General features: G+C 34.1%; 1 protein-coding gene across 1 annotated transcript in view; it reads left to right on the top strand.

The window, feature by feature from the left end:
• Positions 1-22,432, top strand: part of gsg1l (gsg1-like) — a 31,144-nt gene extending 8,712 nt beyond the window's left edge. The window contains exons 3-5 of the mRNA XM_056451113.1: positions 8,763-8,915; positions 11,515-11,626; positions 21,066-22,432. Coding sequence (XP_056307088.1) covers positions 8,763-8,915; positions 11,515-11,626; positions 21,066-21,378 — 578 coding nt within the window. The 3' untranslated portion in view covers positions 21,379-22,432. The remainder of the gene's footprint in view (positions 1-8,762; positions 8,916-11,514; positions 11,627-21,065) is intronic.
• Positions 22,433-23,559: the final 1,127 nt, after the last annotated feature.

Genomic DNA, 23,559 nt, shown 5'->3' with positions numbered 1-23,559 from the left:
ATAACAATTCATAGTTGTCACTTGATGTCAGACTCTTAAAATCTGGATATACCTAGGCATAGCTGAATGGAAAGCATTCAGTACATGGAAATGACACACCGTGAGCCTCAAGCGCTATTGTTTTCTCGTTCTCATGTAAATCATGTGAGTGTAAAATCACAGGGGAAAATGGCCAGTCTAAACAAAACACTGATTGTGAGGGTTTCACGGGGGATTATTAATATGCATGCCCCAGGCTGTATGTGATTGGATTCCTTGTATTATAGACAGTCATAACAATTTTCACTTACGCTCTAGGTTTAACTCAGCTTATTATATTACATATGTTTTTGGGACTCTTATTTTGAAAAACGAAGCCAGCATTATAGAGCTCTCAGGTAATGCAAGCAGGCATGAAGCATCTCAACAAAAAAACTTGACATCAAAAAGAAAAATTTAAGAAAGACAGATTGTACGTTTAAGGCTGGTTTATACTTCTGCGTTGAGCGATCTTTCGCACAGTCATGCGTGCTGTTTGTGTTGCGCTGCAATAACACTTCCTAAACGCTAGCTGGCAGTGAGGTTGCTATGTTTCTCTGTGTCGATTTTCTTCACTGATTTTTAGTTTTTTCTGAACACTATGTTAATGTAGCTAAAACATGTTCATTCTGAGGTGGAAAAAGTCCCTTCACGGGACTCCACACTTGTAAACACTCGCTCAATTGGGCTCACGGCTCTCAGCACCACCCACACTCGTCACAGCTACCAAGCTGACCAATCACAGAGCTTGCGCTATGCGTCATTGCGACATGTAGTTACATTTTTTGAGAGGTGCGCGTCAGCGTCAGCAATGGTTATGTGACCGTGCAAGGCTACGCTGGAGCATACGCGTGTGCTTGACGCAGAAGAACAAATCAGCCTTTATTCAGAGCCACATGAAGCGGCATAAGTCTGTTTAACTGTATCTTTTGGTAGTTTAACGTGTATATTGTGAAATTTGGCACATACAGTTGAAGTCAGAATTATTAGCCCGCCTGTGTATTTTTTCCCCAATTTCTACTTAACGGAGAGCAGATTTTTTTAACACATTTCTAAACATGATAGTTTTAATAACTCATTTTTAATAACTGATTTATTTTATCTTTGCCAAGATGACAGTAAATAATAATTTACTAGATATTTTTTAAGACACTTCTATACAGCCTAAATTGACATTTAAAGGCTTAACTAGGTTCATTGGTTAACTAGCCAGGTTAGGGTAATTAGGCAAGTTAATGTATAACAATAGTTTGTTCTGTAGACAGTCAAAAAAATTAGCTTAAAGGGGCTAATAATTTTAACCAGAAAAAAAATATTAGCAGACATACTGTAAAAATTTCATTGCTCTGTTAAACATCATTTGGGAAATATTTAAAAAACAAAAAAATTCAAAGGGGGCTAATAATTCTGAATTCAACTGTATGTTTGTAATGAGGCAACAAACACATGTAAACCGCTAAAAAATAAGTGTATAATGCAAGTTTATGCATCATATCATATTACTCCGCTCTTAATATGTGATTTTTCTGGAATTAAAATCGCCAATTGTTGGAGCCATTTCTTTCTTCTAATATTATGTTTGGACTGAATAGGTTAATTGGATGATTTGATTATTATTAAGTTTATGTTTGATAAGTATTTGAGTTTGAGTATTTGCTTTTTGTATATTATTCATGTTTGAGTATTTGCTATATTGTTTTGATTTTATGAATGAAAACTTTTATTCCATAGATGCAAATCAGGATTTAAGGCAGCTAAGGTAGTAGGTGGGGTTAGTAAGGGAGAAGGAATCAATTTTCAGACCATGAGTTTGTATGTGGTGACTGGTGCTACTGATTAGCAGTGAAGCTATTTCACTGATTTGACGGCACAAGATGTGATAAAAATAAACGATGAGGTTTCACAACAGACTCACTTACTGAGATAGCAGCTTAGAGCAAAATGCCGCTCCACCAATTAACTTCAAAAACGCATCTGTTTATTCAGAGGTGGATATTAATTCCTGCTTGTGTTTTCATTTATGTTAAAACCATAAAAATACAACTATAATTTATAAGTTATCCTATATTTTATCCACAACACAACTCAGCAGCAATATAGTATATTCTGATGGCATACAGATATCTCATACATTCCAAGCTAAAATAAATCTCTCTACCACTTAAGAGTCTACTCAATTTGTTAAAAAATATTTTGGAAATTGAAGTATGATTATTTTGCACGTGTGTATTTTAGAGTACATCATGCTGTGTCAGAGCAGAGCTCATAAAAATTCACAACCTTTCTAAATCATTTCAAATGTCTAAAACCAACCATATCATAATACGGCCAAATCCCGAGAATTTGAATAACCTGTAAAGCTGTTTCTGGAGAATTTAATCTTTTACCCTGCGTACCTTCTATGTAGATGTCAGAGAACAATTTAAACATATTGTATCAATGCATTCAATGGCACATTTAAAGGAATGCTCATCTTAAGGGAAAAACAACTGCCATTCATTTTACTAGTAAGCTCTAATGTAAGACAGTTACACTGAATTCATTATAGACCTCATTGATGATCCAAACAACAGCTGAACGGATTCACCCAGAAAATGAACACACTGCATTACATTGCTCATTAAGCACACAGAAAACATTATTAAAATGTTCAGTTTGCATCAATACATTAAGACATTTACAATGTGGGCTCATATTTTTGCTTTTTTTATAGTTTGCATCATCAATAAGATGTAAATAGAAAATGACCTTTTATTTTCATTTTATTTTTATTTATATTGCCCAAGGGCCAGATTTAAAAAACAGAGAAAGTTAGTGCAATTTGCAAATAAAAAAAACACAGACATGGCAGCTCATTTACATTATAACCAGTGAAATCTAGCAAGAACAGTACAAAATAGGTTGCAAACAAACTGATTGTATAATACGGTGAAGGTAACTGGGTAAAATCACAGTGACAAAATGGGCTAATTCTGCAGAATCTTTGTAAATATAAGTTTCCTGCTCAGAAATTGGAAATTGACATCTTCTCAAGTAATTTGTACTAGTATTTGTAGGTAATTTAAGTAATGTCTGGTGCTACCAAATGAACCGTTTTCACACTTAAATGTAAAATACTGACATATTAAAAGTATTTCTACTATACAATATTAACAAATTTACAACATGTAAATGAATTTTTAGCAACTTTGCAGACTTACAAATAAATCCTTATGAATATTGAAGTCATGGAATTAACATTTGGATTACATTGCATTTAAATGTCAAGTTAATAGCAATATGTTTCCAGTCACATTTGTGAAAGTTGTTTACTCCTTACTTAAGATCCAATGATTACATTTCATTCTGTTCTAAATAATTACATTAATGTTAAAATGACTACACTTCAAAACCTATAACCTATAACAAAACCTTATTTATTTATTTTGTTTACAGTAAAAGACAGTTTTTTAGTCATTATGTGTCTGAGAATAAAACTATAAAATAAATCAGAAACATCAGACACTATATTCCTGAATCACATTGTGAATGTAAAAAGTTTTACAACTGGTGTAATAGCAGTTTTATGACAGGCTTTACAGCAGTAATGCTTATTTACTTATTGTGACAAGCCAAGTTTTGAGTGATATGGATTGAGTGATTTGAGTGGATATTTTCAAAGATTTACAATTTTTAGTTTTAATCTGGACCTCCCAAAAGGATTGTATTTTGCCATATTGAACTGAAACACATCCTCTACTGTATATAAATATGGAGTCATTCAGACAGCTGTTATCTCTGACCATGAGACACATTCAGATCTGGTCAGGATGTGAACATTCACTCATTTTCTTTTCTTATCTGCACTGTTCTACAAATAAAAATTGTGTATAGTAGTGCGTGAGGGTGATTCTTCAGCAGAAATTTTCAGTTTTACTATAAAAATAGTCTAAACTTTTTTTTCCAACTTTTTCTTTTTGTCAGGCGATAAATACAGTACTAACACTTGCAGATGGTTCAAGTATTGAGTATCTCTTATGCTTTCTATTTTTATTATCATTCCAGAAAATTATTTTTAATTTTAAAGTATGTACATTCATCATAAATGTTGTTAAAAGCCAAATGAAATATAATTTGTGAATATTATATTTTTGCGCATAATTTCCTCTCTCCTTTTTAATGAAAATCTTTTGTAAATATAAAATTCAGCATACATAAAGTTGGCCATTTTTCCCAAAATGTTTAAAAAATTACTTTTTTTAACTACAGTATGCCATTAAACACAATAAATAATTGAATTAATAAAAATAACAGACACAAAATCAAGCTTGTCTACAGTTAGCAGACTAATTAGACAGCGAGAGTGTCAACATTGAGTTTTATTTTCTGAAGTCCAGAGGGCTGTAGTTGAAGAATCAACCAAATCAAATCAAAGAATCAAAGTGTGATACAATATTGATCTAATATGTTTGGGGTTTACATTTACATTTGATAATGCAATGCGCTCCATTATTAAAAATCATTTTAAAAGACAGGCTTTAATGTGTTTCCCCCTTCGCTGCGTAAAGCCTTCACAGGGGAAATATTTTGAATATGGAATTTTATTTCAGTTCAGGGAGGGAACTACTGCATAAAACATCTCGCCTTGAACAAATCTGCAGATAATACTGCGCAATCAAAAAAAGAAAATGAATTTTGCTTGTAAATTGCATCTGCCACAGTTTCAGGGGAGAACATTTGCAAGGCAAACTACACCATTCCCGGTTCTGTTTAGACCCCAGTTTTTATCTTACAAGTCATGACTGACACTCAAGGTCTCTGGTGGTAATCACATTTAATACAGAGCTGCAGATATTTGTGGAATCAGCCGAAGAGTGGCGGTAGCGCATTTTGATTGAGGTGTTTTCAGATTCATCCATCTACGTAAGTGTTTTCTCAGTATAGAAGATTGTCAAGAACTTGTTTGTGCAAACATTAGAATGAGAAATTTGATTTATGACTGCCTAATATGCTCAGGTCAGGGCAACATTAGATTTAGTGCTTCCATCTCTCTCCTCTTCCAATGACGGCACAATTTATACGATATCTAGCCCTCAAGTAGTGTGTTTTTTCTCTCTAAAAGAGCCTCAAGGAGCCTCCAAGAAAATCCACATTGTTTACAATTGTCTATGAAGAGTGTAGGGCAGACTTTCAAAGGTGCCCTGCTGCTTTTGAACTCTTGAAGACAAGCACTCGAGACATTAATATTGCATAATGCTGTCATATTTCAGGTAAAGATGCTTTAATCACTCACCACCTGCGTTTCTCTAAAAGTCTGTCATCTTTTATTCACCATGTGTGCGAGGGAATGCGTTTGGAAACCCAAAATGAAGCCGAATTTCAGAGGGGATAATGGGTAGCAAAAGTTTAGCGGCAGACTAGGCTGTTAGGTGAGCTCTAAAAGGTGAGTTATAAAACTAAACACTATATTGCTCTCACACCAGAACAACCAATGCCATCTCATGCCGGATCCTCCTCTGAGGAAGCTCTGGGGCCATTTCTGCTAATTAGACGAAGCAGGTTGCTGTTACAGAAACACCCTCGAGTCAGTCTGATGGATAGTCAAAATTTTCCCTAATCTCTCAAAAAAATATTGGATTTTTTTTTTATATATATAAATAAATAAAGATTAGGCATCCTTTAGAGACACAAGGCAGCTTTGTTTTTCCAAACTGCAGATGTTGCTGTCATTTCAAATTTAGTTTGACTAATGCTAATGAGAAAGTTGACTTTAGTAAGAACACATGGAAATCTTTATGCATTTGTTTACTTGTCTTTGGAGTATAAAGTACCATTACAGTCAAAAAAGTGTCTGTTTTGCATTTTTCTAATTAAATTCTGATTGTTTTTATTTTTAAAATATGTAACTTATGGGTCTGTGAGTTTTTTATTGTTTGTTTTGCTTTTGAAAGAAATGAATACTTTTACTCATCAAGGATACAGTTAATTAAAAGACTTAAAATAAATAAAGACTTTCAGATTTAGAATGTATTGAAAATGTATGCTGTTTTTGAATCATTAAAAAAACATTAAAAAACATATCCATATCCAAAAACATAAACATATCCATCAAATGACCCTAAACCATAATGTGTCATGGATTCACAAAATATGAATAAGCACCAAATCAGCTTTTGGGAAAATTCAGATTTTGCATCAGAGGAATAAATAAGGAATAATCAACTGTTTGCCACACGTTAAAAGATTTTAAATGCATGACACATAGACTATTTAAAACTAGTAATGCTCTTTGCACTACAATATTTGACTGTAATTTCATCAGTTACGACACTCTAGATCTCCCCACTTTGAATCAGTCACAGACAGAGTAAGAAATCATGCATGTGCATGTGAATTACACATAGGCATATCTAGTTCAAAGTAACATCTGTTAGCTACCTCTTTACAAACATTTTGAGCATATTTGAGAGTTGGATTATCAACATCAGCTCTTTGTTGAACACACGTCTGCGTTCATAAGATTGTACAAATGAATGAAGGCTCCTATAAATATCACGAGTTACTATGGTCACTACTAATGTTTAAGGAAACCAAGTTAAAAAGAGTTGCTTTAAATAGTAATACGATAAGAATATTAATTTGATGAACTCAAGCTGAATGAACTCCAAAAATTGAATACTATCAAATGAATATTCCATAAGTTTTGCTAACTTGTTTAGTGACCTCCAGTTCATACTATTGCATATTTATGTATTCATATGGACCCCCTTTTCGCAAGACTGCTATGACGCATTTAACAGTCATCATAATCTTAAATGCTTGAAAGTTTTTCATAAACCTATGAACATTTATATGCATTTATGAATATATTATATCATCTTTGCATCAATTTACAAAAAACTAATTATCGCTTAGCATAATTCAAAATTCTGAAACCTTTTGTAATATGTGCTCATCTTAGATGAATGTGCTTAAAATAAGAATATCTACTTATATCTACTTATTACTTACTATTCTAAACACCCACACTATAAAAGTGAGTAAACCTGTTGATTTATTTGACACCCAATGATTGAACTAGGTATTACATTCCTGGATCAAAACAAACGCAAGCGCAGGTTGCCAGATTAAAGAGCGAGTCTGATGATCGAGCCGAAAGGCTGACTTAAGTCGTGTTCTATATAAAAGCAATGGCATGCGAATAATTAAGGAGTTATAATTAAGGATATAATTAAGGAATATTTTCCATATTAAAAGGAGTTTTTGTTTTAACCACCTCGAATTGATCATTTAGAAACGGCTTATATTTCTTGCAGCTGAACAACAGGACAAACTGTGATCACCTCAGGTACACAACTTATGTGCTTTAATCAGTGTTAAATGCTAATAAAGTTTGAATGCCATTTTACATGACATTTATTTCCATAACACTGAAAGCAGCAGCAGCACACAGTTTACCTCAGATCTTTAAAATAAAATAAACAGTTTGATAATTGAACTTTAGAACTGTGAAAAAATGTAAACCAGCACATACTGTATCAGTAATTCAGCGTGTACATTTAATAATGTTTAAAAGGTTTAATATGTAATAATTAGATTATAAACCTTACCATTTCGTGAGTGGGGGCATTTTGTGAGCTTCTGAATGGCTGGTCTAAATGTCTGTCATGTTTCATCTAGTGCAAACAGTCAAATTGCTTATTACTTCAAATTCCATCACGTAACAAGTTGTTAGGACACATGGTTACAATGTAACCTATTTATATTATTTGCTAATTAATAACCTCATGTGGAACTCTGAATCTGCCTCAGTTTGAAGTCTGATACTGTCCACTAGAGGTCGCATTTCAGTCACCTACACATGCTTTGAGAGCCTTTCTGAACGAATGAATGAAATACACTGTTTTCCACCAAGGCAACCCGGGGTAATCATATATAACTGGCTAAACTGGCATTGGGTGGGTTAAAAGAACAAAAACAAAGACAGTATTATGGCTTGAAAATCACATTTTCAAAGCAGAATATCTGACTTCAGCATTGTTTTTCGGATAAACAAGAATGTTCACTTAACATGTTTCCTAAATATCTGCAAACATATTATGGTATTTTTATGCTTTAGAAGAGTCAAAAACTTACGCACAGCACCTTTAAGTAAATGTTTAAACTTTGTGCATAATTATAAAAATTAAGTCAAATCAACATAAAAGTTTTGAGTAAAGCTCAGAGTATTCTGTCAGATGATCCCCATCCTATGCACCACGAGTTTTATCTTCTCCATTCTGATATTCGATACAGAACTCCTATTAGTAAATCAAAAAGGTTAAAATTTTCATTCATCCCCTCAGCTGTAAAGTTTTTAAATTTAGGGTAGAATTTGTATTGTATAATGTGCTTTCGTGTATTATGTGTGACATGCTTGTATGCTGCAACCAAATTGCCTTCGGGAAATGAATAAAGACTGACTGACTGACTGACTATTCCAAGTTATGGGTTTACTTTCTGAGTAATGGGGTTACTCAGCTTGTTGCTTTTAAGCGCAACAAGTTTACTCACTTTTTAAAAAAGTAAAGTAAATAATCACTTTTTATAGAGCATGTGAACTATGCAAAAATGTGTCTAGCCCATGTCTTTTTTATTAGCAAGGGGCGAGTTGCTAAAATCCCACTTGAATCTAAAGCGTGAATAAAAGCGACAGAGAGAATTATGGAGCAGCAGCAGAGCGCTTTGCTCACCAGTGTGCCTGTGTATGTGTGTGTGTGTTGCAGGTGTCCTTTGGCTGTCAGTTGTGTCTGAGGTGCTATACATCATGCTGCTGGTCGTTGGCTTCAGTCTGATGTGCCTGGAGCTTTTTCACTCCAGTAATGTGATCGATGGACTCAAACTGAACGCCTTCGCCGCAGTCTTCACCGTGCTGTCAGGTAGGCCTCCACCCCTGTCCCCACCTCACACTTAGAGAAAGTAATTGTGCATTACTTCATTACTTTTATCACTCAAACAGAAACACACAGCCTCGTTCTTATGTTTGGTCTCCTTACGGCTTTCATAATGACAGCATTTTCAGAAAAAGGATTGAAAAGAATGACAGAAGGAAGTAAGCCTACTTGTATTTAACAAGGACACACTGAATTGATCAAAAGTGGAAGTCTTTTACAGGGTTAAAACTCTATTTAAAGGCAAAGCTGTTGTTTATCAGGTCAAGTCACTTTTATTTCTATAGCGCTTTATGCAAATATGAAAACATTTACAAAGAAAACAGGCAGTAATGGAAAAATCAGGTTTGACATGTCATCATAAATCAAATTTAATACATCACAAAAGAATTGAATTTGTTTCACTTCAATAATATTTAAAAAGATGTTAAGCAAATGTTTATAACCTTTACATTAACGTTAAATGTTTCTTCAGCAACAAATCAAAATATCTTATGAGGCTGAAGACTTGAGTAATGCTTGTAAATCTTCAGCTTTGCCATAAAAATGTATTAAAAATTATAAAAAAAACATAAATAAGATTCATAAAACTACAATATTTCACAGAATTAAATGTTTTACTATATTTCTGATGCATTGTGAGTAAACCCTCTCAGTTATAAAGCCAGAACAGCTGCTGCTTTTTGAAATTTTGATTATTTGATTTGCTGAATACCCAATAGCCCTGTTCATTTGGGGCCTTAATGCTCCTCTTAAATTCCAGCTGCAGCAGAGAAAGAGAGAGAGAGAGAGAGAGAGAGAGAGAGAGAGAGAGAGAGAGAGAGAGAGAGAGAGAGAGAGGAGAGAGAGAAATCATCCATCTAGCTGACAGCAGTTTAACATGGTTTAGGATAAAATAAATAGGCTTTAAACTTGTCAAAGGAAGACAAAAGTATTGCCAAAAGCTTTAGCAGCTGACATCTCAGTCATAACAGTATTCTGGTGCAAATTCATCTGATAATTTATAGGTACAAAAGTAAAAATACTCAAGGTACCAGAAAATGCAGAAAAAAAATTGCTACATAAAAAAATATGCAAAAAATGTGCTGCAGACTTTCCTCTGAATATCAGAAATGTACAAGATAAATGGCAACATCTGGTCATATGGACCTGTTTGCATTAGCAAATCGTCAACAGCTCAGTGATATTACGATTTTTACAGTTTAATTTTAAATGTGCACAAATCAAATTTTGCCAAAGAATGTTACAATTTATACATCACCCCTTTTTATTTCTCCACTCTTTACACACTTTATATCATTCCTAGACAATACCCTTATTGCAAGTGTGTGTCAGTTTGACACTGTTTTCAAACCACAAATATTGCTTAATGCACCTTTAAAGTATAATTATTGTTAGACTGCAGGTTATATAGATCTGGCTATGTGAATCAGTAATGAGTTCAGTCTTTCTTAGTGCTTGACACATTATTGTACAGAAAATTAACTGACCACTTGAAGAGTCTCAGTTTCTCTGGATTAATGTTTTTAAATATAATGATTTAAATATTTAGATTTTAGGTTTTGCATTGTCATTTAGAGCATTCTGGAGTCAAAATATTAAATATTATTTGTGGTGCTTGAAAATCAGAACATTAGTTATGTTTTGTCTAAAAATGAATGTAAACATGTCTGAAAGCTTGGCTGTTTCTCAATTCCAAAAATGCCTAGAATGAAGTCGCATTCTCTTGTTAATTTACCTTAACAGAATGAACTTGGAAGACCGCAAGAACACATGGATTTTGTGAGAAATAAGATTCTGCGTTCTTATGGTCACATGACCTTCACAGATTTCAAACGGGAAATAAATTAAACAATCATTCACATTCCTTTTCATAGTATATATATATATAGTCTCCTTCTGGGACTTTGAGAGTGAAATCTGCATTCCAGTCTACATTTGATGCATCCTCGATATCAAGAACGCATCCAGGTTCTTTCACAAATCATCTGTTTTGAGTATTGGTTTATGATGACGTTACATAAGAACATGAGGATGTGAGATCGCTTAAGAACACATATTGAGAATCAGCCAATGTCTGTCTGTCTATAAATGATATGTTTGCCAGTAGAGTAACAGGTTTTATTTTAAGTTACAAGGGCTAAAAAAGGAAATGTTATGCAAGTGAGGATTTGCAATTACACAGTTTCATAATATCGCAAACTCATTCATCCATCAGCCGTAGTGTTTGAGGCCTTGACACTTGCTTCACCCAGCATACTACTCTGACCGTACTGTACGCTATTAGGAACAGGTTCTACCTGGACATATGCAGGGATTTGGTCTTGTAATCCAGAGGATAATAATACTGTTTGTTGGATAGAACTGTAAATCTGTATTGTGAGTGTCCTTATATCATCTCTATGACGCAAATGTGTACACAGTTCGACAAATATAGAACACATACATAAGGGTTAATAATTTTCTTGATTCCAAGGCTGTCTTTCTATGGAACATTAAAGGGATTTTGTTTTTCAATAAAATCATGCAGGTATGATGTGACATGAAGTGAGTAAAGCACTTACTGGACATGTGAATTACTCAACAGGTCTTCTGGGAATGGTGGCCCACATGATGTACACACAAGTGTTCCAGATTACAGTCAGTTTGGGACCTGAAGACTGGAGGCCTCACACATGGGACTATGGCTGGTCATTCTGGTGAGTATCACTGATACTGATCATATCTGCATCATTAGATGAAACCTGATGGATAAAGTAGCAAATATAAGACAATTAATTGTTATTATTTAAAATAAAAAAGGTCTTAAAGGGCACCTATGATAAAAATCATCTTTTGTAAGCTGTTTGGAAAGAACTGTGTGTAGGTATATTGTGTCCACAGTCATATTGCAATGATATAAAGATAATACGTCTCTCCTGACATTAAAATAGGATCCAAATCCCTCCCATTTTGATGCCCACCGCAACGTGACGTACAAGTGCGGTTACCCCGCCCACCGAATTGATTAACAGTATTAACATGTCTTCGTAATAACACGTATAATCATCTCAACAGAGAGAACAGCCGCATGTCAGTACAATTATAAAAGAAGACGCTACAATCCCGATTTGTGGACGTTAAATCAGGTTTATTTTGTACATTAACATAACGGATATCCATACAGCAGTGGATATTAACGTGTATTCGGTCACATTTGCCGTGCAAAAAGTGCAAAGTTAAACGTGCGCTTAAGGCTTCAATTAACTCTACAACAAATACATCAAATAATCATTGGAAAAGTTCTTACTGTAGTATTTCTCGCAAACGTTATGTGAGGTCTGCTTCCTTCATGTCTGTCACTGTGCAGTTTATCTGATATCAGATGAGATTGATTGATTAATTGATTGAGTCACACTCTGACAGGCACGTGGGAATGGTGGGTGGGGAGAATTAGTATTAAAGGCACAGGCAACAAAAACAGCTACATAGTGTTCAGAGCAGAGAATTCCAATATTCTTAAAGGTATAATAAATGTATATAAATCTGATAGGTGTTTTGAGCTGAAACTTTGCAGACAGATTCTAGAGACACAAAAGATGTATCTTAAATCTTGAAAAGGGGTAAAATAGGTGCACTTTAATACTGTGTAATTTAGGAAGAACACTATAATAAAATATTCACATCAATAAATGAATAATATTCAAAGAATTCTAGAAAAAAAGTTTCTACAAATACATCAAATTGCATTCAAACATTCAACATAAATCAAACATTCATCATAATTCAAATTCATTAAGCAGAAAACAGTTTTCAATAATGATCATGTCTTTTTTTTTCAAGAATTAAAGCTGCATTTTGTCACTATATACTGTAGTAATGTTTTAAAATATATTTATATGAGTTAAATTTAACTTTTCAATTTTGTACAGTTTTTAATAACAAATGCAGCATGTTAACCTTAGTAGAATACTTTCAAAAACATTAAAAAAACACACAAACAAAATAAATAGATACTGGTTAGAAACTTGCGAATGTGAGTGTACATCTTTTTAAAATGACGAAAAAAGAAAAAGAAAAAAAAAAACGTATCAAATGTTTTCTACTCAATGGAATAGCTGCTCTTTTTAATATAGTGATAGTGAATGAAGATAGAGAACTTCTAGCTCCAAAATGACAAAAGATCACCATAAAGTCCCCCATATGACCTCAAAAGACTCAAAGTGAGTGCACATGCTGTTTTTTTTACCACAAATTCACATTTTACATTCATCTATTCTCGTATTCAAGGAAGAAGTAGCGACATTCTGTTTGTGACCAAATCAAACTCTCTATATTTTCACCCTTAGTAGTTCCTGATCAATATTTCAGTGGAATTCTCTAGAGCTGGTCTCACTATTGCCTCTGTGCTGTGTTAGATAATTCACCAAGGCATCTTCAGGAGTCACAGATGTGCTGGGGTCTGCTCCTCATTCACCGATAAATGAATCTGGCTCTAGTGGATCCTTCTCATTTCAGCTTCACTTTCTCCAGTATAAGTGCTCTCTTTCCCATATACTGTAACTGACTACATAAAGGGGGGGGGAAACGAATGAGAAATGGTTTCTTCAGTATCTTACTGTACTCGAGGCCACACTGACCCAAATATCTTTCATTTGGACTATTTGGAGTAAAACTGCAGCAATGTCTTATATTAAATTTTCCTATTTAAATCATAATTTTGAAAGACGTTCACCAGAAGTGTATGCCTAAGGCTGCATTCATTCATTAAGAATTACAGTATTACTGTAATATTGTGTACAATACTCTAACATAAGCATTTCTTATTGTAATATTTTTAGAAATGTTATTTATTTCTGTCATCGCCAAATTTTCAAGAGCACAAGAAGTGTTCTGTAATACATTATGAACACAGTAAGTACATTTTATTTATTTTTGATGCATAGTTAAGTACATAGTTAAGATAAGACTACATATTATAAAATGGGACCCATTTATGATTTAATTAATGTGTCCTAACAAAAAACAAACAAACAAACATAAACTTCTTCATTTAAAAAAAAAATGAATGTACTTTGAATTTCTTGCTTGAGAACAGAAAATTTCTTAAAAGAATAAAATCATTCTGATATAACCTGATCACTGACATCCTGTTAAGGACATCACAGTATTTAGAGGCTTGCAGTACAGACATATTGACCTTTACAAAAGTCTTCCGTGTGAACTATGTTTTTATATTCAGCTCAGAATATTTTCAGACACTTGGACTTTTCACACTGTGCTTAGCCCCAGGTTATTATCATTGTTTTTAACTCCAGTTCAAGTCTTCACACTTCACTTTTAAGTTAGTCACCTTCTAATCTTAAAAAAGTGACATTTTAAAAAGTTAATGCCACATTTCAGTGCCAAAGGTGTGCATTGTTAAATGAAGTGGCGTTACAATATTATGGTCAAAGGCATAGGAACTGACAGCCAATCATGGGCCTAATTTCCACAAGCTTTGGACAGAAACACCCTAAAGCCACGGTCATACTGAATATGAACCATTGATATCCCTGCATCTCAATGTGCATATTCACCTTTCTGATCTAAATGGCACTTAACATAATTCATTATAATTATGTCATATATTCAATAATTTATGGTGGACAGTATGCATATTGAGGCGAAGGCACTGTTGTGCTATCAGGCACCCCTATAAGTTACTTCAAAAACTAGTCGTTACTTCACTTGGCCGACAATAATACAAGTTTCTGGCATCACATTTCACATTGCTTCATTTACATTGTTTGCTGATTTTATTCAACAAAACAGGTATAAGCCTAGAATTTAATGCAAGTTGGTTACTTTTTTGTAAGTGTATATTTTCTGTCACATCACTAAACATAATTGAGATCCAACATTTGCAGATCAAATAATTTTCATATTTCTAAATTGAAACATCAGTGGTATCAGTATTCAGTGGCCTTGTTTGTGTCACATTTTAAAAATAGAGTTAGTGCTTTAACTGAGAAAGTCTGAAATGGAAACTTTTTCAGTGTTGTTTTATGTTGCGTGTCAGCCCTACAGTGAATTTTGTTTTGGAGTGAGTCTCCATCATTTAATTTTTTGGGACCATGCCTGTCTGTTAGACCAGAGAGGGAATGGTTGTATTGGATCTCCCAGCAAATGATTTGTGTTATTTTGGCACTTGAATATAAGAGACATGCACTGGGGTTCTGACAGGCATGAAAGTGGTATTTACATTGGCTGAATTACCACAGATGCTTGCCTGGCATCTATTAGTCTAGGCTAAAATTGCTTCATTTGTCCTCTGCCATCTGGCCGATTTCTTGTTTTTTTTCCCCTCCACCTCCGTTTCTGTACTACCTTACTGAATGGTAAAAATCTAGAAAATCAAAGGGTAATTGAAGATTGAGCTTGTTTAAACCCTTCAGGTTCAAGGTTTAATTTCCCCAGCTCAAAAGTACAAATATGGCACTTTCATAGGCTCCAAATGGAAACCAAAGGTAATCTGCAGTCTATAAATCACAGACACTTTTTTGGGAAATGCAACTTTTATACTGCTGGTGAAAAGTGAAACTTCGAAACATAGAGAACATATAGTTTTTAAAAATCCATCACTGAATTAATATGCCCTTTTTACTTGATTCTAAATCTCAATCATGAATGAACAGCTTGAAAAAAAGCAGTAAACAAAATGCTGTGGAAATAATAATTATGGTGAAGCATTTTCTGTAATCTTTTTGCAGATACACGAAAATGTATATTTCAAAGAAAGATAAAAGTATTAGTTTCTTTGAATGTCTGCGTGTGATTCTGTGATTTCTTTCACCTACTTGTGTAATGATGTAACCTGCGGAAAGAGTCTCTTGAGTCACGAAGGAAACACTAGTTCAACAAATTTGTGTTTGATCGTTTATAAAATGTCACATTTGTCCAAATATATGTTGTACTGGAAACTGCATCTTCCTCAACCAAGCTATAGCCCCATTAACTGAAAAAGTGTTACATGTAATTACTGTAACTAATGTAACATTTAACACTTCTTGATCTTTTCCTCATGTATATGGCAACCCTTCTTTCATATGTTCTGTCATTCCACAGATTTACTCTAATATGGTATATAGCACACTAGTATGCACTTTTTGAAATAATTCAGTATTTAGACCCAAAAAGAATTGAAGAAGCAGATGAACGAGTGATAAAAGCGTTGCTCAACTGCATGAAATCTAATGTAATTTTCAAAATTTTAAATAAGAGCCTTTTTGCATTTAAAAATGCATTTATAACATGCGCAAAAGTGGCAATTTCACAAGAGACAGCTATTATTTATTAACAAAACACAACCAATTTGTACACTACCTGAAAAAAAAGTCGCCTATCCAGGTTTTAGGAACAAATAATAACTGGACTTCTAGTTGATCATTTGCTATCAGTAGTGGCTTATATGAAAGGCAAAGGCCTCTAGATTACGCTTATTTTTACCAAAATAAAATATGATCATGCCTTGATTTTTAGTTATTTAATTAGGACAGTAAGGTATGACTTTGATTAGACAAAAGTCTTATCACTTAACAGAAATAATGAATAGTATAGAATATAAAGTCATGCTGCAGTGGAAAAAGAATTAGTATTGTGTATGACTCCCATGAGCTTGGACAACTGCATCCATACATCTCTGCAATGACTCAAATAACTTATTAATAATGTCATCTGGAATGGCAAAGAAAGCATTCTTGCAGGACTCCCAGAGTTCATCAAGATTCTTTAGATTCATCTTTAATGCCTCCTCCATCGTACCCCAGACATGCTCAATAATGTTCATATCTAGTGACTGAGCTGGCCAATCCCGGAGCATTGATGTGGAGGCTGAATTAGGAGAAGGAGTGCTGTCCTGCTGAAGAATTTGCCCTCTCCTGTGGTTTGTAATGTAATGGGCAGCACAAATATCTTGATACCTCAGGCTGTTGATGTTACCATGTAACCCCCATACTGAATACAACCCCAAACCATGATTTTTCCTTCACCAAACTTGACTGATTTCTGTGAGAATCTTGGGTCTATGCGGGTTCCAATAGCTGTCTAAACATTTGTTTCAAAGCGTAGTTTGACATTTCTACTTAGGACAATTTATGTATTAACAAAATAAATAGTCTATTAATTACTGCTCTATCATTTATATTGTTATGTCACAAAATACATTGTTGATAGTAATAATTTTTCAAAATTTATAAGAGCACAATATTACACGTCATTATAAAGCTGCAGACAGAAACTTGAATAACAGCCTCATGAGAAAGTTGTAATCATAAAAGTACAGTGTTTACATTTTTAATTTTATTTAGCAATTTTTATGTTTGGGCCTGTAACTAGTTTTTGAACATTTGATTTGGAGGAAAAATCTAATTGTGATTTATCTGATCAAAATAGCGATTTGCTATTTAAAATACAATTTACTAATTTATTTCATAAAAGAGCTGCAGGTTTGATGAGGTGGTTTTAACAGCACCAAAGAAAGACCAAGCATAATCACAAAGTACGCTACACTGTGCTACTGTTTATTTAAAACCATTTTATTCCAATAAAGTTGTCAGTTGTGATAACAAATTAAAAAAATAACTACAATATTTTAAAATCAATTAAATAATGTATATCTAAAATCTTATATAGAGATATACCTATATAAAACCTTTAAAACCTTTACATTTAGGTTGTGTTACAATTTCCATATTGATTACATGACATTCACTTGACATGACAGATTTTACTTCACAGCACAAGAATTATTGTAGTAAAATGTATAAATTATAAATATATTTATATTTATATATTATTTGTAATACAGTTTTGTCCTTTAATACAATCAGTCAGATAAATGAACTGTACCTGCTCAAAGAAAACTCTTTTTTGAACATATCAAACAAAACTCTAGGACATGCACAGAACAACATGAGCCTTTATAGCAAACAAATAAATGTAAATATAATCCTGCTTGCTTTTTAAGCATTTTCGAATGGCTTCTTAAACACCTGTGATTGGTCATTGTGTTCCTGCACTTAAAAAGGCTCTAACGGTCAGCGCGGATACAGATAAACAGCTGCGCTCTATAATGCGCGGTTATAACAGCTGACTTATGATAGACGCGGTGGTAAAAACTCGTGCTGCAGAGTAACGCTCATGTGTGTGGATCCACAAGTATCGCTGTAACAGCCGAGAGAGTTTACAGCTGTCATTTTCCCCATAGCGTAATGGGGGCTTGTGGGCTCTGCTGTAACAGTTGTCTGCTTTTAAACGTTAGTTGGGTCTTTTTAATTGCTCACGCTCGCCTCCCTCACCAGAGTAATAATCAAAATAATCGTAGCTTTTTTTTTTTGCGATTTGGAAATCACACATTTTCAAAACGCGATTTCAATTTAAAATTGATTAATCATGCAGGCATAATTTGAATGAGTATATTTTGAGTATATATGAGTATAAACTTTTAATTATTTTTTTTAAAGGGAGAAAAAAATGTGTCTTTCCATGTGGTCAATGTATAAATTATAAACAATTAATTCATTGAATTTACAAAAAAGGTACTATGTTGTAATATAATGTATATATCGTTATCAGGATACAAGATGACTTATAATGTGATATGAGATTTTTGTTATATACTGTATCTCAGTCCCATAGTGCTAGTTCTAGTCTGCTAGTCCTAAATCCAAACATAACAGTTTTGTGCTGGATTGGAGAAAAATGTCAGTCAAATCAAATTTCATCTTCGTAAACTTCGTAACAACTTCGTAAACTGACATCCTACCCATCCAAATGCTCACAGTGATGAAGATTGTCGTTGATTAGGGAAATGTCATTTGCTGACTGCATGTTATAGCAACAACGTCACACAGAAATCTTTTATTAATATTGTTTTATTTCGAACCATCACTGAAAAATACATTTTAAAACTAGCAAGATTGCATGCAAGTTTATCAAAATAGTAAAGCCACAGTTTTCACGCCTTACACACAATTAGAACTCTTCAAATATGAAATGAAGTAGGTCCAGACTGAATTCTTTCCAGATTTTATGCTGGCACACAATCTCTGGGAGTGCTTATGCATTCAGTTTACTCAATCTATATTGGGATAAAAATGTGATTTTTGAGTGAGTGAGAGTAATTTAGAAAGAAACAAACTCTTAGAAAGAGTTCTCTATGTTCAGAATTTTTATCCAACATAATATTCTGAGGGCTATGAAAGACAAAAATAACATGGGTTGAGAAAGAGTTAATTAAAAGTAAATTTTCGAAAACTAAATGCTTCTAAAGAAAAACATTTGGTATGACTCACAAAATGCAGACCTTAACAATGGTGACTATAAGCAAACATTAGAGATGAGCTCTTAACATCATCAACACAACAAATAACTGACAGTGACAACCAAAAACAAAAACCCAAGTCTGAGTAGCCTGCAACAACAATTACATCATTTATCCATTCTGCTAAAGGAAGCTCATAAATCAGCAGCATTGTTTAGAATGAAATATTTTAGACAGCCTTTTAATGAAGTTCTGACAACATTTAGAAGAATAATGTTGGATTAACAAGTCTTGTACACATTCAGGTACACATTTCTTGTGTCAGATCATCAATCTATCTATTTATCTATTCATCCATCCATCCATGCATCAGTAATTAGGCTGTCTGCACCAGATGCATCAAAACCAAACAAACTTAAATACATTCATCTACAGTATCCATCCATCCATCAATCCATCAATCCATCAATCCATCCATCTAGACAAGAATCCAGCTACAAGTAATTTGGAGGTCTGCACTAGATGCAACAAAACCAAACAAACTTAAATACATCCAACTACAATATCTATCTATCCATCCATCCATCCATCCAGACAAGAATCCAGCTACAAGCAATTTGGCGGTCCGCACCAAATGCAACAAATTTAAACAAGCTTAAATACATCCAACTATTGTATCCGTCCATCCATTTGTCCGTTCATCCGTCCATCTACCTATCCATCAATCCATCCATCCATCCATCTAGACAAGAATCCAGCTACAAGTAATTTAGGGGGCTGCACCAGATGCAACAAAACCAAACAAACTTAACTACATCCATCTACATTATCCATCCATCCATCCATCCATCCATCTATCCATCCATCAATCCATCTAGACCATCTGTCTGTCTGTCTGTCTGTCTATCCATCCATCCATCCATCCATCTAGACAAGAATCCAGCTACAAGTAATTTGGGGGTCTGCACCAGATGCAACAAAACCAAACAAACTTAACTACATCCATCTACATTATCCATCCATCCATGCATGCAGACAAGAATCCAGCTACAAGTAATTTGGGGATCTGCACCAGATGCAACAAAACCAAACAAACTTAACTACATCCATCTACATTATCCATCCATCCATCCATCCATCCATCTACCTATCCATCAATCCATCCATCCATCCATCTAGACAAGAATCCAGCTACAAGTAATTTAGGGGGCTGCACCAGATGCAACAAAACCAAACAAACTTAACTACATCCATCTACATTATCCATCCATCCATCCATTCATCTATCCATCCATCCATCCATCTAGACAAGAATCCAGCTACAAGTAATTTGGTGGTCCCCACCAGATGCAACAAAACCAAACAAACTTAAATACATCCATCTATAGTATCCATCCATCCATCCATTCATCCATCTAGCCAAGAAACCAGCTACAAGTAATTTGGGGGTTTGCACCAGATGCAACAAAACCAAACAAACTTAAATATGTCCATCTACAGTATTCATCCATCGATCTATCTAGACAAAAATCCAGCTACAAGTAATTTGGCGGTCGGCACCAGATGCAACAAAAACAAATAAACTTAAATACATCCATCTACAGTATCCATCCATCTATCCATCCACCCATCCATCCAAGAATCCAGCTACAAGCAATTTAGTGGTCCGCACCAGATGCAACACAACCAAACAAACTTAAATACATCTACAATGCATAGTTGCATTGCATGTAGTTAGGACACAGTGTATATGTCTGTATGCTCATCCATTATTTAACAATGCACTATGATAAATATATAGCTTATAAAATCTTGTATTATAATATCTTTTTTTTATATGTGTGTCTGTTTGACAGTATGGCCTGGGGCTCGTTCACCTGTTGTATGGCTGCCTCCGTCACCACACTCAACTCCTACACAAAGACAGTGATCGAGTTTCGCCACAAACGGAAGCTCTTTGAGCAAGGCCTACGCGAGGAGCAAACCTTCCTGGACCCCGAGACCTTCCACTACTTCCGAGACAGATCCGTCCAGTCCATCTCCAGCTCTGTTGATGTTTACCCAAGCCACGGAGGCAGCCATGGAAACAGTCGTGGGAAAATGCGCTCACCACCAGCTCCAGTGGACCAGGGCGACAACACCGAGTCTCTGGGAGAAGAGCAATGCTGAGAGGACGCACATACACAGCTGGCCTTGCTCTAACCAGAAAACTCTAATCACAGAATCCTGGTGAACTATGAATGCGAGGGGTCCGAGAGTTGGTTGAATTCCCTTTTTGGACGTGACTTACATGCGTGAAATGAACAAGAAAAACAAAGCTGAGCCTTAGTGAAAGGTAATTGGTGATTGTAAATAAGATCAAGTTGAACTGGAGCATTTTGTCCAGCCGAAAGATAGTGGAGGTACATACAGGCAGATGGGAAAACACAACAATGACTTACACACTGCTGGGAAGACTGCTATATTCGTACAGAAGCATCTGTTGGCCCCTTATTCTGACAGCTAGACAAGCTCCTGAGTATTTACCGGTTGTACACAGTACATGAAATGCCCTCCTCCCTTGGTGAGATCTGCTTAAATATGCCTTCATGTTCAAACAGCAGAGTACAGTACAGTTTAATCTTGCCTTTAATACTGCTGCAGCTGAACACAAGAGAAGCACAGCCATTTCAGATACAACATACACTAGATGCACTCTCTGGAAAATAGGTACAAAAGCTGTCACTTTTTAAAAGGCATATTTTTGTACTTGATTTTCCCCTAAAGCATTAATTAGTACCTTTTCAGTGCACTAATATGTATCATTTAGGTACTAATGTATGCTTTATGTGTAAATATGCAGTCTTCAAGGTAATACTATACACCATTTAGGGGTAAATAAAGTACAGTAAAATTACAAATGTACCTTTTGAAATGGCTTTTTGTACCTTTTACCCTTAGAGGAGATACAATGTTACTGCCATTTGGATTTCTGCCTGTTTCTGTCTTTTGTCATGCATTACCAGAGGTTGAATAGCAGAGTCAATGACAAGATTATAATTCCTGTCCTGAAATCCTCATTTTTTTTGTAACATTTGAACAAAATACATGAAATGTACATACAATGAATGGAACTCCATCTATTAATGAATGTACTAAATTGTATATTTATCTATGTATGCACTATAATCATGTTTTTTTCATAAGATAAATGAGGTACAAAATTGTCATGTTGACTTTTTTTCAGGTTTGTTTTTCGGACTTACATAATAGTTATTTATTTTCTTTAAATTAAATCTTAATTATTTAATCATTTGGCCAAGTTTTGTGATATTTTATTTTGTGCCAAAGTGAATAATTTTATACCACATTAATGTATATATATATATATAAATATATATATATATATATATATATACATATATATATATATATATACATATATATATATATATATATATATATATATATATATATATATATATATATATATATATATATATACAAAAAAGAAAATCAAACACGAGTTTCTAAAATTCCTTTTGTACGAGGAACTTTCTTCCGCTATTCCTTCACATCTGCAGCTGACGTCAGAACAGCAAAAACCATTGTTACTTCACAAACGTCACTTTAGAGCTATTTGAATGATTCTCTAGTGTAATGTCAAAACAGGCACAATTTTGCTGACATTTTAAGATTATAAGGCTGAACAGCATGAAATGCCATCAGTCTAGAGACATTTCCCATTATTTCTCTGTTGCAATCAGGATATCACAATAATTAACCCTGAAAAAGCCAAAGGAAAGCAAACACTAACAGACTATGGTATAATTACATCACTACATAATTCAAAAGAGAGAGAGATCAGCTTAGATCTCTTTCTCTTTTGTTTTATAATGATTTTGATCAGCTGTAGTTTGAATTTCACTTAGTTTTTTCTCCTCTAAGGGCTTATTATGCGATCTCTGTCGCCATCTTGTGGCGCAATGTTAACCATCTTTGCTCTGCTCAGTATCACAGGCTGATGCATGCCGAGGCACTGTATCTCCGAAATTATCATTTAAAAAAATATTATATATATTTATTTATTTTTATTAAATATATTATTAATATGTATATCAGTATATTATATTATGTGCTTCATATAATAAATATTTTTAATTTATTTTAAGTGCATCATCACCTTTTATCAAAATTGTCCTAAAACTATTGATCAACCTCTATTCTTGTACTAGGACAATGTTGACTACTGTTTAGCAAGCTATACACTCAAAAATTACATTTGATGTTTGTTCAAACAACTTAGAATGAGCTGAAACAACTAAATTCTTGGTGTTTACAGAGGATGACTTAATTGTTTTATGTTCAATC

Source organism: Danio aesculapii, chromosome 3 (genome assembly GCF_903798145.1).
Source record: "Danio aesculapii chromosome 3, fDanAes4.1, whole genome shotgun sequence".
NCBI lineage: Eukaryota > Metazoa > Chordata > Actinopteri > Cypriniformes > Danionidae > Danio > Danio aesculapii.
Note: the sequence above shows the minus strand (reverse complement) of the source record. Positions and strands in the feature narration are given on the sequence as shown.